This window comes from Phocoena phocoena, chromosome 19, assembly GCF_963924675.1.
Source record: "Phocoena phocoena chromosome 19, mPhoPho1.1, whole genome shotgun sequence".
Lineage (NCBI taxonomy): Eukaryota > Metazoa > Chordata > Mammalia > Artiodactyla > Phocoenidae > Phocoena > Phocoena phocoena.
In genome coordinates, this window is record NC_089237.1 from 58,847,224 (window position 1) to 58,861,484 (window position 14,261).

The 14,261-nt window shown below is 65.7% G+C and overlaps 1 protein-coding gene across 1 annotated transcript in view; it reads right to left on the bottom strand.

The window, feature by feature from the left end:
- The window catches only part of MYO15A (myosin XVA), a 50,241-nt gene extending 42,769 nt beyond the window's left edge, over positions 1-7,472 (bottom strand). Inside the window, exons 1-6 of the mRNA XM_065896604.1 lie at positions 6,388-7,472; positions 3,789-6,243; positions 1,773-1,855; positions 1,175-1,238; positions 468-577; positions 58-132 (exon numbers count right to left, since the gene is read on the bottom strand). Of these exons, the coding sequence (XP_065752676.1) occupies positions 58-132; positions 468-577; positions 1,175-1,238; positions 1,773-1,855; positions 3,789-6,243; positions 6,388-7,472 (3,872 nt within the window). The remainder of the gene's footprint in view (positions 1-57; positions 133-467; positions 578-1,174; positions 1,239-1,772; positions 1,856-3,788; positions 6,244-6,387) is intronic.
- Positions 7,473-14,261: the final 6,789 nt, after the last annotated feature.

A 14,261-nucleotide genomic window follows, 5' to 3' on the forward strand; every position in this document is an offset into this window, starting at 1 on the left:
CCGTGACACAGGAAGACACGGGCAGGCAGGCCGGCCCCCAGCCCCTCCGCTGCTCACCTGATGATTATGCACTGGTTCTGTTTGGCATCGAGCATTTTGGCGAAGGCGAGATTTGCAATTGCAAAGAGGTGCCTGGAGAGACAGGCCACAGGCGTTCCTGGGCCAGGCCCTGCTGGGGCTCCCAAACCTCCCATGGGATGGGCAGGGGGACACCTCTGCCTAGCCGAGCAGCCAATCCTGCCACACCCCACCCTCGGGAAATGCTCCCCGCAAGGCTCCCCACCCAGGTCTGAGCCACAGTGGCCTCCAGCCCACAGCGGGCTGTGGCCAGGCTCAGGGAGAGGCTGCCGGGCTCCCCACCGCCACCCACCACCCACGGCTGAGGGGCAACCAGGGACTTGCCAAGCTCAGACAGGAACCCAGGAGACCCCGGGGAAGCCCCCTCCCCCAGCCCTGAAGACACTCACGGGGAATTCTCGGCCAGGGCCCGCCCTCTGTACTGCTGCACCTGCTCCAGCCCGTAGATCCCAAACATCCGGTACGGGTTCACCGACACCAGGATGCTGCCGATGTACGTCTGCCGGGCAGACGGTGGCCTCAGGGCCCGTCTGTGTCCCTCCCTCCCCCACTCCTGGGAGCCGGGATCCCTGTCTCATGGGGACAGACGTCTGGCTGCCTGGCCCTGGTGTCTGCACCCTGGGCCCCCAGACTGCTTGGTGGGTCGTGCGCTCTGGTTGTGGAGTGTCAGGCACTGAACCAGGCTGAGGCTGGGAGGAGGGTGGAGCACGCAAAGCCCCACAGCCACGACCCCACAAGGGTGCCTGCTTCCTTCGTTCATAGTTGGGGCCCGCCCCCTGACCGTCCCCCCACCCCCGGGCCCCAGGTGTATGGCTCCCAGGACTCTGGAAGCGTTACCCATCGGGCCCCTCGTGGGGGTCACACGCTTCTGGGTTCCCTGTCTCCAGGCCTCTATGCCTCTATGTTTTAGGACTTTGGATTATAGCGCTCCCAGCTCTTGAATGCTGTGCTCAAATAGTAGAAACTCCAGGGTTCAAACCAGATGCCACAAGTCTGGGGCGAGCAGGGGAAATCCACGCTTCCCACTGCAGCCCCAGGAGGCAGGGAGGCAGCTGCCCTCAGACCCAAGCCCAGGGTGGTCAGCCCCAGGCCTTACGTAGATGAGGTTCCGTTCAAATCTGGTCTTGAGGTTGGCCAGCACGGTGGTCTCCTGGAGGTCTCTGCGAGGAGATGGAGAGAGGCAGTCAGGGCCCACCTTCCCCTCAGGGTAGGGCCTTGGTCAGAAAAGCCTGCGTTCAAGTCCCGTCTCTGACACCAACCAACTGTGAGGCCTCGAGCAAATTACTTAATCTCTCTGTGCCTCAGTTTTTCTATCCATCCAATGGGTATGATAATCACTGTTCCCACCTCGCTGGGGTGGGGGATGCTCTCAGGTAGCAAACGTGAAGGCTGTCACTGGGATTGGATAATGACATTGACCGGCACGACCCTCACGTCTGAGGCACCTCCAACGTGCCAGCACCCTCACACCAAAAGCCACCCCACAGCATCCTGTGGGCGACACACTGAGGCAGAGAGGCTGAGTGTTTGCCCAGGTCCCAGCTAATAAGCGCCCATCTGAATTACTGGGCCTTTTTGACACTGCCTGAGCCTCGCCTAACAGGGGAGGAAGCAGGCTCTGAAAATGTTCCAGGAGGTGAGGGGCACCCCGGTGGGAGGCGGTGACCACTCACCGACCCGCCACCCCCACTCACTCCAGCTGCGTCATGTCCTCCACGCCGTCCTCCCGGCGCTGCTCGCGTAACCGTGTGGACGGCAGGTTGCGGATGGAGTGCATCTGGGGAAGACAACCTGTGGTCAGCCAGCCAGAGGGTGCCTGCGCGTGGCCTCCCGGCTTGGACATGGCCAGGACCCACTGCCGTGTGGAGGAGGGAGCCCTGAGGCCGGGCCGGCCGGGTCCTATGGGCTGTCTGCCTCGGAACACAATGCTTAATTCCCAGGGACACGGCCGGCCTCAGCGCTGCCCGTCTTCCTGAGGGTCCTGCCAGGGACTGAGCACACGCACAGGGGCACTGCTCCCTCTGCCTGGCCAGAAGGCCTCCCACCTCACGTTCTCCCAGGTTGAACCCCAGGTCTGCCTATGTGACAACTAGGAGAACACCCGCATCTGGTGCCTGGGGCCTCCAGAAGGACCGGGACTTTCGCGTGTGGCGCCGCACCCCGCGCAGGGCAAACGCAGACCCACACGCACAGACCCACAGGCAACGGTGCCTGCGGCCCAGATGCCCCCACGCCCACCCGTGGTCTCGCACAGGGCTTGTGGACGTGCCTGCTGGCCTGCGGTCCCTGCCTGGAGGCACACACAAGTGCGGGCATGTGCTCTCAATGTCCCTCGGACAGGTCCTCATGTGACAGGTGTCCCCGCACCTGGTGGTCTCGAGACGAAAGTCCCGATGCCCCCTGTGGGCTGCAGGCCCACTACTGTGCCCTGGTAGTGTGTACACTTGACCCCGCAGATACCACGCCTGCCCGGGCCGTGGCGCACGCACTCACATGCTCTCCTCGTTGAGCTGTGGAGCGCCCGAGCACACGTCCCAGGCCCGCACGTGACCCGTGTGACTGCGAGCACACTCGTGAGCCCGCCTGTCCTGCCTCTCGGGTCCAGCCTACACCCCTCCCTGAGCGGAGAGGAAAGGGGACACCGGGAGGCAGCCCGCGTGCTAAGTAGGGCACAGCGGGTATCACCCCAGAGGCCCTGGCCTCCCGCCCACCCGCCTGCCCATGTGCGCCAGTGGCCGCAAACCCTGAATAATTCAGCCACTCACGTATTCCAGGGTGAGGAGGGCCCACGCATCCTTGCCCCTCACCCCCGGGCGCTTGGCGCCCCGCTCCTGCAGCGCTGCGGCCCACACAGCCCGGGGCACCCGCCGTTGGGGCCAGGGCCCCCCCAGCAGCCAGGGCGCCCCGGTCGCCATTGATGGGCCCGTTGGCTGCCGGCTCCACGGGGCACCGTCTGCAGAGGCTGAGAAACGCCCGCCACCCCTGCGTGCCCCGCCCACCCCAGGCGTCCCGGGGGAGGCTCCGGTGACCACCCCCCTCCGCTGAGGGCCACCCGGCACCGGGCTCGTGTTCCGCCGCGAGCGTGGCAGCCAGGCACGGGCTTGGCACCCCTCAGAAGGGCTGCCTGCCCCACACCCTGCAGGGGCCCAGACAGGCTCCCGGCTCAGCCGTGATCCACTGTGCAGTAATGAAGCTGGAAGGTTGGTTCCTGAGCCCTCACCTTTGGACAGTCCAGAACCCCGCAGCCCGGGGGACTGCCCTTAGGCAGGAGCCCCAAAGAGGCAGAAGACCCAGTTTGGGGGAGAGTCAGCAGCAGGCAGAAGGAACAGCATGAACGTGAACGCGGGGATGGGCCAGGGTGGGTAGGCAGGGTCTGCAGTTTCGTACGGAGCCAAGATCCCTGCGGGGGGCTCTGAGTGGACGTGCCATCCAGATCGGACGAGGACAGGACTGCTTGGAGCCCAGACTGGGACAAGATCCCTTTCTCCAAGTGCCTGGGGGCAGTTTCTGGCATCTCTGTCCTCTGCCTGCCTGTGCCGGGCATCCCCTTGTTCAATCCCCCAGAAGCTCTGGGAGGCTGTTCTCCCCAAGCTACAGATGGGAAGACTGAGGCCCAAGCAGGCAGCAGTTCGCCAAGGTCCCGAGACTGTCTCCTGCCCCGTTTCCCAGGATGGAACCATAAGCCCTCCCTCTAACCTGTGCCCCCATACCTTGTTCCACCGGCCTTTGGGGCCGACCTTTTCCCCGGGGCCCCCAGGGGGCAGGCCGGCAGCTCCAGGGCCCAGGCGGCAGGACGGGGGGCGAGCGTGTACTCGTGTGCAGGGTTGATGGGCCTCCGCCGGCAGCCACAGGCGGGACCAGAGCAGACTCCAGGTTCTCAGCCTGGGCTGGGGCTCTGGCTCCTGGATGGGAGGCTGCAGGGTAGCGGGACAAGCTCGCTGGAAAGAGCTCAGCTTCTGCACACGAGGCATGACCACAGCAAAACGCCCAGGGCTTGCCTGGAGCCATTCACCCGCCTTGGGCAGGGGTCCCGGGGCCCCAGAGGGCGCCAAGGGGGCTGGGGCCCTGGGCAGCGTCCCCCAGCGGCGCCATGGTGGCCATGTGGCCCTCATCTGGTCAGAGGCGGCCAGCGGGTAGGAGAAGCTGGGCCTCAGTGCTTTCCGCTCTGAGGGGGAATCCTTGGGGGGTGTCAGGGTCGGGGGTTCAGGCTCTGCTGGTGGCTGGGGGTCCGCCGGACAGGCCTCTTCTTCAGGCTTCTTGAGGCTCGGGCTGGCCGATTTGGTCAGCTGTCCAGGCCCTGGGTCGTGATGTCGACCCAGGAGGATACCGGTTGAGTCAGAGGCTGGATCTTCAGGCTGGGCAGCAGGGGACAGCCCTGGGCCTGCGTGCTGGAGGAAGGGGTTTGGGGGTACAGCGGCTTGCCTGGAGAAGCCACGGAGGCTGCCTGGGCCTCCCGGCCAGGGCGAGGGTGGCCGCTGGGTGTCAGGCATGTCCACGTCCCAGCTGGGGGCCAGCGGGGGCACTGTCCAGAGCGTCTCCGAGTCCTCGGGCTCGTGCTGGCTCTCTTGGCGCTCAGGTGCAGGGGCAGCGGCAGCGGCAGCGGCAGCCGCCCGCCAAGACCGAGGGCCGGGCGGCAGGCGGTAGGACTGGCGCGGCCGGGGCTTCACGGCCCTGATGGGAGGCTCGCTGAGGCTGCGCCACGTGCGCGGGAGGCGCGAGGGCAAGTTGAGCGAGCGGTTCCGTGGGCTGGGGCCCAGCAGAGGGGGCGGCGAGGGCGGCCGCGGGGAGCCCAGCACCGGTGACCGGGGTGCGCCCGGGCGCCCCGAGGCTCGGCGCGGAGACGGGGGCTCCCGCAGCGAGCGGGGGCGGCGGGGCGGCGGCGAGAAGGGCGGCCGGAAGGGGCCGCGGCGGACGGAGGGCTGGGGGGACAAGGGCCCCAGGGGCGAGCGGGGCCCCAGGGGTGAGCGGTACCCCAGGCGGGGCGGGCTCCTCAGCGAAGGCCGGGGCGAGGGCCCGGGGAAGCCGAAGGCCGCGTCCCGCCGGCGGGAGCCCCTGAAGGAGAGCCGGGGTCCGGGGAAGGCCAGAGGGTCAGGGGGCCCCTCGGGGCTCACGGGCGGGGGCTCGGCCAAGGCCCACCAGCTGGCCTGGGATGCGAGGGGCACGTGAGCCGGGGCGGCCCAGGGCGGCGGGTGCCGGCGGAGCGAGCCGTAGGGCGAAGCCAGCGGGGGAAGGCCCGGGGGCAGGCCGGCGGGGGCGAGGGCCGGGGCGGGCGGCAGGCTGGGGGCGGGGCTGGGGGCGGGCGGCGGGGACGGCGGACTGCGGGAGTTGTTGTTGTTGCGCGCGCGCGCCTCTGCCCTCCGCAGCACGATGGGCGTGTTGGGCCGCTCGGGGTCCATGCCGGCCAGCTTGTAGCCGAAGCGCTTGTAGGCCGCCTCCCTGACCGCCGGGCCTCGCGCCCGGGCCTTCTGGCTGCTCTTCAGCCGCGGGATGGGCTCCTTTTCCGACAAGGTCTTTTTGAGGAACCGCGCCAGCGAGGTGGCCGGGCGCGGCGCTGGGCGTCCGAAGTCAGAGCTGAAGCCCAGGCCCCGGGGGGCGCCGAAGGCCGAGAGGGCGCGCTGGATGCGGCGCTGCCGCGGCGTGAGGAAGCCCCAGAAGGGGTGGCCGTAGGGCACCGGGGGCAGCGGCGGCATCTCATCCTCTTCTTCGTCTTCGTCCGCGTCTCCCAAGGGCAGAGGGATGTCCAGGGAGGGCGGCAGGGGCACGTCCAACTTCTCCTTCCCAAACAGCTTCACTTGGGGCCGCGGGAAGAGGCGGAACCGGCGGATGAGGGACAACTTGGACCTGGCGGGCTTGTCCATGCCCTGCTGCTCGAAGAAGGCGGCGCTGGGCAGGCGGAAGGACGTGCCCTGCCGCTCGCTGCCCGCCTCCTCGGGCTCCTCCAGCTCCGCGATGTCATCCATGGGGTGGGCATACGGGTTGTGAGGTGACAGGATGGGCGGCGGCACCCACGGGTACGCGAAGGCCGACTGCTCCGGCGGAAGATAGGGCCCCTCGGGCGGGTAGATGGCCTGGTCCCCGCCACCATAGATGCCTTCGGCGTAGGGGACTCCATGGGAGGCACCGTAGGGGGCGCTGTAGGGCGGCGCGTAGGGATCCAGGTAGGGTGGCATGTAGGCTTCCAGGTAGGGCGGCGCGTAGGCGGCCAGGTAGGGCGGCGCGTAGGCGGCCAGGTAGGGCGCCCCGTAGGCGTCCGGGTAGGGAGCCCCGTAGGCATCTGGGTAGGGCCCGGCATACGGGAGGCCGTAGGCGAGGTCGTAGGGCGGGTAGGGCGGGTAGGGCGGGTAAAGCGCGTCGGAAGGGGCGTAGGAGTCCTGGTAGTAGCCGTGCAGTGGCGCCTCGCCCGCGTATGCGTCGTAGTAGCCGTAGGGAGACGCGAACCCCGACGGGGCCGCGTAGGGGGGCTCGTAGTCGTCGTAGCCATAGCGGTAGCCGTAGTTGGAGTAGAAGGAGCCCCCGTAGTAGTCTGGGCCGTAGTAGTCGTAGGGGTCCTCGAGCGGGTACCCGTGAGGGTTGTCATAGGGCGGCCAGGCTGGGCCGTGGAGGCCGTAGGCGCCCCGGTAGGGCTCCTCCTCATAGTGGTACAGCGACTGCCGGTCGTAATAGTCATCACCCTCGCGGTGGTAGTCATAGTACTCGCCCAGGTCCTGGAAGCCCTCCAGCCCGTACAGCGACCTGCGGGAGCCCGAGTGCCGGAACGGGGCCTCGTCCTCGAAGGGCAGGAAGCCCACGGGCTCGCCTGACTCGTAGATGCTGTGGGCGCGCGGGAACCTGCGCAGGCGACCCCCGGGCTGCAGGATCTCGGCGCCCGACGGGAAGGGCAGCTTGCGCGAGCCCACGCGGGAGCCGGAGCGATCCATCCAGGCGTCCAGTGTGGCCTGCGCGCTGCCCGACTCCTCGGCCTTCTTGATGAGGAATTTCTTGGTGAGCCAGTTGATGGCCGTGGACGCCTTGCTGAGCGATTGGGCACGCGGGCGCAGGCGGCCGTAGCCGCGCCGGCCAGGGAAGCGGATCACCATGAAGGACGGCTTCTTGCCCTTCATGGCGCGCTTCTTCTTGCCCACGCGCATCTGCGTCATGAGCTTCGACGTGGACTTGAGCACCGTGCGCGCCTTCTTCTTGCGTTTGGTCTTCTGGGGTCCGGTGTGGAGGCCCCAGAAGAATGCCGACGCGCTCCGGAACTGCCCCTTCTTGGAGATCTTGGGCGTGCGGTCTCGGAAGCCCATGAACAGCCGCGAAGTCCCCTTCAGGCTCCGCTTGGGCTTTTCCGGCTCCGGCGCCTTCTTCCCCTTCTTCCCTTTCTTGGGTTTCTTCTCATCCTCTTCTTCCTTCGCCATGGTGGCCACCTGCTCCCTGCCAGGCCGGCCGGTGTCACAAGCTCAGGGCCTTGGGGACACAGGGACCTGCTGAGTCTCCTGCCTGCGGCTGGACACGCAGCCTCCCCAGGCTCAGAGCAGCTGGGACTGGCCCGGTGGCCGGGGGAGGGACAGCCAAGCTCCTTCTGGCTGGGACCAGGCTTTCAGGAGGGCAGATCCATAATTCATCTCCTCAGGCCCCGCCTAGAATTTCACCCTTGAGCCTGTTGGAAAGCACCTGGGTGTTGTTTATGGGAAGCAGGGGAGGCCTGGCAGGCCCATGCTGGGGAGACTGCGTTGGCCTTAGAACCTCCATGAGGACAGCCGTGCCTCAACCCCAGTCAAGCCCTCCCTGAGCCTCTGCCGGCTCACCCACCGAGTGAGTGCTTGGGTCACTGGGCCCCAGAGAGGGGAAGCCACCTTCCCTAAACCACCCAGCACATCTGTTCTGGGCCACAAGTGGAGCTGCATCTCCTGAGCCAGGGTGGGACGTTCAAAGACCACCAAGTCACCTTGGACGGGGGGGAACCTGGGCCCCTCCAGGTCCTGGGCAAGGGAGGAGGGGTGGTGGGCATGGCAGGTGCCCAGGGCTGCGGTCAGTGTAACCAGAGCTGGCCGGCCCTTGGGAGCGTGAATAATTTATCGGGGAGAACCAGGCTGCTGGCTAAGAAGGCAGGGCAAGAAGGGGGCTTCTCGGTTCCAGCAGGGCCTGGTAAGGCCGACAATCAGGCAGCTTCTGGGGGTGGGGACACGTGGGAACTGGGCCCCCGCAGGATGGGGTCTCGAGGGGGCATCCACTCCCCCATCACCCCCTCTGATGCTGCCTGCTCTCCTGCCTTGTTCTGGGCTGTGGGGCAGGGGGTTCACTCTTTCTGAGCCCAGAGATGCCGACACCGCGCCCCCCACCGCCCCTCCTGGAGCTGGTTTCCAAATTGAGGCCCGGCCACTGTTATCTCAAGAGAGTCTCACAATGGGCTGTGGGGTGGGAACTGTCATCTCCATTCTCCAGATGAGGAAACAGTCTTGGAGAGGAGAAGTGACTTGTTCAAGGTCAACCAGCTTGGGACCCTGGAACCAGGCTCTAACCCAGGCCTGCGTGGTCCAGAGCCACATTTCTTGCTAGTGCTAGGCCTTCCTTGCCTCTGGGCTCCTGGGCATGTGGGCCATCGTGTGGGAGGGGAACAGCTCTGGACACTGGCCAGAGGCAGGGGCTTAGCCGGGCTGACCCCAGAGTCTGGGCCTTCCAGGAGTTCTGGGGCAGAGGGCCCTACTTGAGCCACTGAGCAAGCCAGAGGCCCTGATGTGCTGGTGGAGGTCGCCCAGGCCGTGTCCCTGCTTGGGCCCTACCTGGACTCTTGGTCAGCCTGGCCCCTGTCCCTCAGGACAGCATGCACTGACTTGTCCGTTCATTTGTTCAGAAGCATCTGCTGGAAGCCTGCCATGAACCAGGCGCTGTCTAAGCACTGGGGACACAGCTAAGGAAACAGAAACCTGCCCTCGTGGCGCTGACACTCTGGGGGGCGGGGACTGGCAACAAACAAGGAGAGTGAGTGAAAGATACAACCGGTGGGATGGCGTGAGTGCTGGCATTGAAATAGCGCAGGGACACGGCATCGAGACTCGGGTATACAGCACCAAACGGGGCCTGGGTGAGGTGCCCTGGAAGTGACACGGGGCCAAGAGTTGCAGGAGGGGAGGGAGGGAGGCCTGGGGGAGGCACAGCGGTCCGGATGTGATGGAGGAACAGCAAGGCCAGGGTGACCGAGTGCAGTGAGGGGCGAAGACGGGGGGTGGGGCAGAGGTCAGGGGTGAGGACTTGGCCACGGCTATGGCAGAGAAGGGATGGAATTGGACCTCCTTGGTCTTCACAGGATCCCTCTCGCTGCCACAGGAAGGACGGACGGCAGGGGCTGAGGGCAAAAGCGGTGGCTGTTGTGGGAGCTACCGTGGCGGTCCGAGCGAGCAACACTGGGGCCTGGGCCAGGCTGGGGCAGTGCGGTGGACAGAGTGCTGGGATGCTGGTATATTTTGCAGGTGGAGCCTGCGGGCAGCTCACGAGTACCTGCACGGTTTCCTTACTGAAGCAGGCGGGAGAGTGGAGGCGGCCAGCGGAGGTGAGGAAGGCCGTGGGTGGAGCTCTGCACGTGGTGATCTCGGACGTCCGCCGTCCAGGGAGTTGGCGGGACTCGCACGGCTGTCAGGGAGTCAGCGGCGTCTGGGTGGTGCTGAGGCCACAGTTCGGCAGGATGGCACCAGGGGCTGGGTGCACGTGGAGGACAGGCCCTATGAGTGAGCCTGGGGCTGCTCTGTTTGGCGCCAAGCCGGCCCCAGAGACCAGAAGGGTGGTGTGGGCAGGCCCTGCTGTCGGCTGTCAGCCAGGCCACCTCCCCAGAGCAGAGAGGAGCCGCGGCCTGGAATAACGATGTCGGTCATAACAATGATAAGAGCAGCTTATTCTCCGCAGGCCCTGTGCCTGGCTCTCTGTTTGGCTCATGAAGGCTCCCGTTGGCCCCAGGAGCGGAGGGTGCCCTAGTGCCCACACTTCCAGCTGAGGAGCCCAGGGCAGAGGCTGCATCCAGGACAGGAATGGGACCGACCCAGAGTTCCGAGCCACCCCTCACAACCCCTAGGCGCCTCCTCCGAGCAACATGGGCGCTCCTATGGCCGGGCTGGCCGCTCTGAGCTTGTCTCTTCATCTGGACAGTGGGCTTCGGAGCCCAAAGATGCCTGCCTGAGGTTCGCTGCAGCCCAGTGAGTCGCTGGCCAGCGTCCAGTGCTGGCCTCCCAGCTGTTCTCCTGGGCAAGCCACAGGCCACCGAGGACCCCCCAGTGTGGGCAGGCAGAGGTGTGGCTCCGGGCGGTGTCCCTGGGCCCCCCTCCCGTCCTCACTTTCCTCAAATGTCACGTGGAGCCGGGGGGTGGGGTTGCACCCTGCAGTCTCTAAGGGGAGCCCCCTTCTCTGGCTGGTTCAGGGTCCCGCCTCCCTCTTGGGGTCCCTGGCCTCTGCTGCAGGTACAGAGCAGGTGTCAGGGAACAAGTCTCTCACTCATTCATGTATCACCTGCCACATGCCAGGCACCGTGCTGGGCCCCAGGGGGCCACAGAGTCGAGCAGAACCAGGCATGGCTTCCGCCCCCACTCAGCTCCCAGTGTCAGGGGGACATGGATGTTAAGCGGAAAGCCACACCGACAAGGGGGGAGCTACAGCCGTGGGAAGAGCCGTGAAGGCCAGGCCACGACACAGGTGGGCGGACGCTGCATGGGGAGGCCAGGGGGTTCCCTGAGTTTCTGACCCTGAGCCAAGATCTGAGGGATGAGGGAGCTGATCAGATGGAAGAGGGAACGGTGTTGGGGCAGAGGGAAGAGTATGTGCAAAGGCTAGGTGGTGAGAGAGGTGGAGTGACGTGGGGCATGTGGAGTGGCAAGTGGCCAGAATGGGAGCTGGGGTGGGACTGTGGTCTCCATCTCTATGGCAGCAGTGAACGTGGCAGGGCTTTGAGCTGTCAGGGATGCTGCGAGCAGGTCTGGAAATAAAAGTAACCAGCACTGCCAAGCTTTCCGACGTGCCGGGCTCAGGGCCAAATGCTCTCCCCCAGGATCTCACTAGATCCTCAAAGTGTGTAAGGTGGAAGCTGCCGTTCCTGCTGTGTAGATGAAGCGTCTATAAAACAGGTCTCAGGGAGGTTAGGTCACTGAGCGAAGGGCCCACAGCGAGGACCCGACCGCCTGGCTCCAGAGCGTCCTGCGCTCACCTGCGGCCTCACGCTGCTCCTTGCGTGGCCGTCCTGGACAAAAGCTTTTGGGCCACTGTGTGGAGGATGGGGCGCGGGGGACAGTGGCTGTGCCGGGGTCAGCTGTGGCGGGGGACACGCTCAAGTCAAGCGGGCAGCCCCAGAGAGGGTTGTGTGGGGCCTTCGGGGCTGGCCCGGTGCCTGAGGCCAGGTGGGAGGTGTGGGAAGATGACAAGTTTGGTCTGAGACGCAGAGGGTTTTGGGGTGACCGTGGGCCGTCCAGGTGGAGAGTTGGGGAGGCAGTTTAGCCCTGCAGGTCGGGGGTGACAGGGTCAAGGCTGTCTAGGAGAGGGACAGAGCGAGAAGGGGGGACCCCAACTCTGGCCTTAAGGACTGTGTGCCAAGGAGGCGGGGAGGGGCTGCCGAGGAGGGCCCCAGGGGAACGAGGTTAGAAACCTCGCAGCTCCACAGCGGGTGGCATGTGGCCTCTGGAGGAGCTGTCCTGGCAGCACGCTGGGGAAGCTGAGGGCAGAGGGCGGACGTGGGGAAGCCAGGCCGTGACTGGTGGGGGGGAGGGGGTGGCCACAGGGAATGATGCATCCGGGAGGAGTGTGTTTTCAGTGGGGAAGGCCCAGCAAGAAGGCGGCCGTCTGCACACCAAGGAGTGAGGCCTCAGGGCACCTCGATCTCTGACTTCCAGCCTTCAGAACAGTGAGAACATCTCGTCCATTGTTTAAGCCACCAGCCTGGGTACTTTGTTATGGTGGCCCCGGCTAGGCCCAGGAGGATGAGTCACACAGACCCACTGGCAAATCCTCAGGACAGACCCAGGAGAGAGCATGCGTGAGGAGTGAAGGCCCTGAGGTGGCCTCTCCATTGTGGAGGGAGGGGTGGCAGCAGATGAGTGCGGGGCGTTGGGAGTTTTCCAGCTGGGGCTCGAGGGGGCAGGGCCGTTTCAGAGGCTGTCAGTGGCACAGGGAGACGCCCACCCTGGGTGGTGTAAGCATCCCCCCGGGGCCGGGCCAGATGGGATCTTGAGGAGGACAGATGAGCTTAGGGATTTTTGCCAAAGAAGGTTTCTGAAATGAGGAAGCAGGGAGTCTAAGCTGGAGAGGAAGGGACGCAGGGATGAACACGGGGACGTGGATGGACATCCGTGTCCTGAGCCCTTTGGCACCCGAGTCTCGTAAAGCTGCAGGCCAGGCCCCCTGGGAGCGCAGCCCTGCAGCCAGGGCAGAGGGACGTGTGGGTACTGCTGACCTTCATAAAGACAGGCCGTTTGAGCAGAAGGGACCTCGGGTCACCCTGGCCAGAGCCTCCCTGCACAGAAGGCCCAGGAGGATGAGTGATGGCAATAGGGGGCGCCTGGGACAGGGGCCGACCCTTGGGGTGCACCTTGGTGGTGTGGGGCAGGGACTTTTGGGAGGTGTTGGGGGGCTTCACCAGCCCGAGGGATGCCTTCCCCAGCACGAGGCACTGCGAGAGACCAGTTCATGCCAACCTACCCTCGCGCAGGCTGGACAGCCTAACCATGCTGACCGCAGATCCAAGAGGCCAAGGACCCATCACAGATGCACAGACTGCCCTGGAAACAAGCCCACCCACGGGAGAGACGTGGGGGCCCAGTGACCGGAGCCTCAGACCCTGCCCCGCCAAGCCCACACTGGCCAAGGAGGCCCAGACCTCTAGCCTTATCTCCATCCTTTCCCAGCCTGCTTGGGGGACACAACAGGCCTGGATCTGACGCCCTGTGAACCTGAGGCAAGAAGCGGCAATGACCATCGCCCAGGCAGAAACCCTCCCTTGGGACCTTGTGGCTAGGCCTTGTGGCAGGAGGTGGGGCCAAGCAGCCCACTGTCGCCGAGAGGAGGATGGCGCTGGGCATCGATCATGTCATTTTACAGATGAAGAAGCCGAGGCTGAGACAGACCTCACGGTGAGGGAGCAAGGCCACAGCCACCACCCCCTCCCCCTTCCCCCTTCCGCCTGGGGGTGCTAGTCGGAGACCCCAGGGGTCCAGGGCCGGGTCACCTTACCTGGGTCCAGTGGCCTGCTCCCTGCCCGCATGCCGCCCGACGGGGGTCCTTCGGCCGGGCCCCAGGAATGCGGCTGCCAGTGGAGAAACTGTGTCTGTATCATGGGCGGCAAGCCCAGCCCACCACGCTGCCCGCCTGGGGCTCCATGCATATTTAATAATGTCTATTATTCCTGTTTTGTCACCGGAAAGGAGCCTGAGCCGCTGACAGAGAAGCCAAGAACAGCCGGGAGAGCTGGGCAGTGGGCCTGCTCCACAGCCCAGCCCCCGGGGCTCTGCCCCACCTGCTGGCCCAGTGCCTCCGAAAACCTGTTGCCACCTGCCCCAAAGGCTGCAGGGCCGGGAGGAAGTCTTCTCATTGGCTCAGCAGCTTCAACTGGGGTTCCAATCCCAGCTCTGCGCTCACAAGCCGTGTAGCCGAGGGCAAGTCACTGCCCCTGGAGCCCAGGCTGCTCGCGGGCTCACACGGCGCCTCGCATCACTCCTCACAGAGGCCCCCCTGAACCCCAGGCCCAGGATCCGCACACTCACTGCTGCCCCCGCCCAACCTGGCAACGAGTTCAGCAAACTCACAAGACCATCCTTAGTGAACAGGCATTGTTTCCACTTTTTATTTCAGTAAGGAGAGCCGAGAGATTTGGGGGTGCAGGGTGGGGTGGTATTTAGAGAAAACGCAGAGCCCAGACTCCAAATCCGCCACCCCAGGTATCTGCACCGGGCTGGGTCCTGGGCTCTGTGCTGGGCAGGGGGTGCCCTGGGAGGGGGTGGCCCTTCTGGACTGGTCAGGCTGTGGAGGGCATGAGCTGGGCCTTTAAAGCCCCAGATCTCTGGTTTCCATCACGGGGCAGCCCTGGGGCGGGGGGTGGATAGGGGGTTTTGTCCTGGGCAGCCCCCTCCCTGAGAACCAGAAAAACCGGCAGGAGCTGAGGGGCCGCCAGGGACCCAAGCAGGCCCACGGCATCAAGCCAGCCATCCGCACGAGGCCCTAGCTGGGGACAGGCGGGC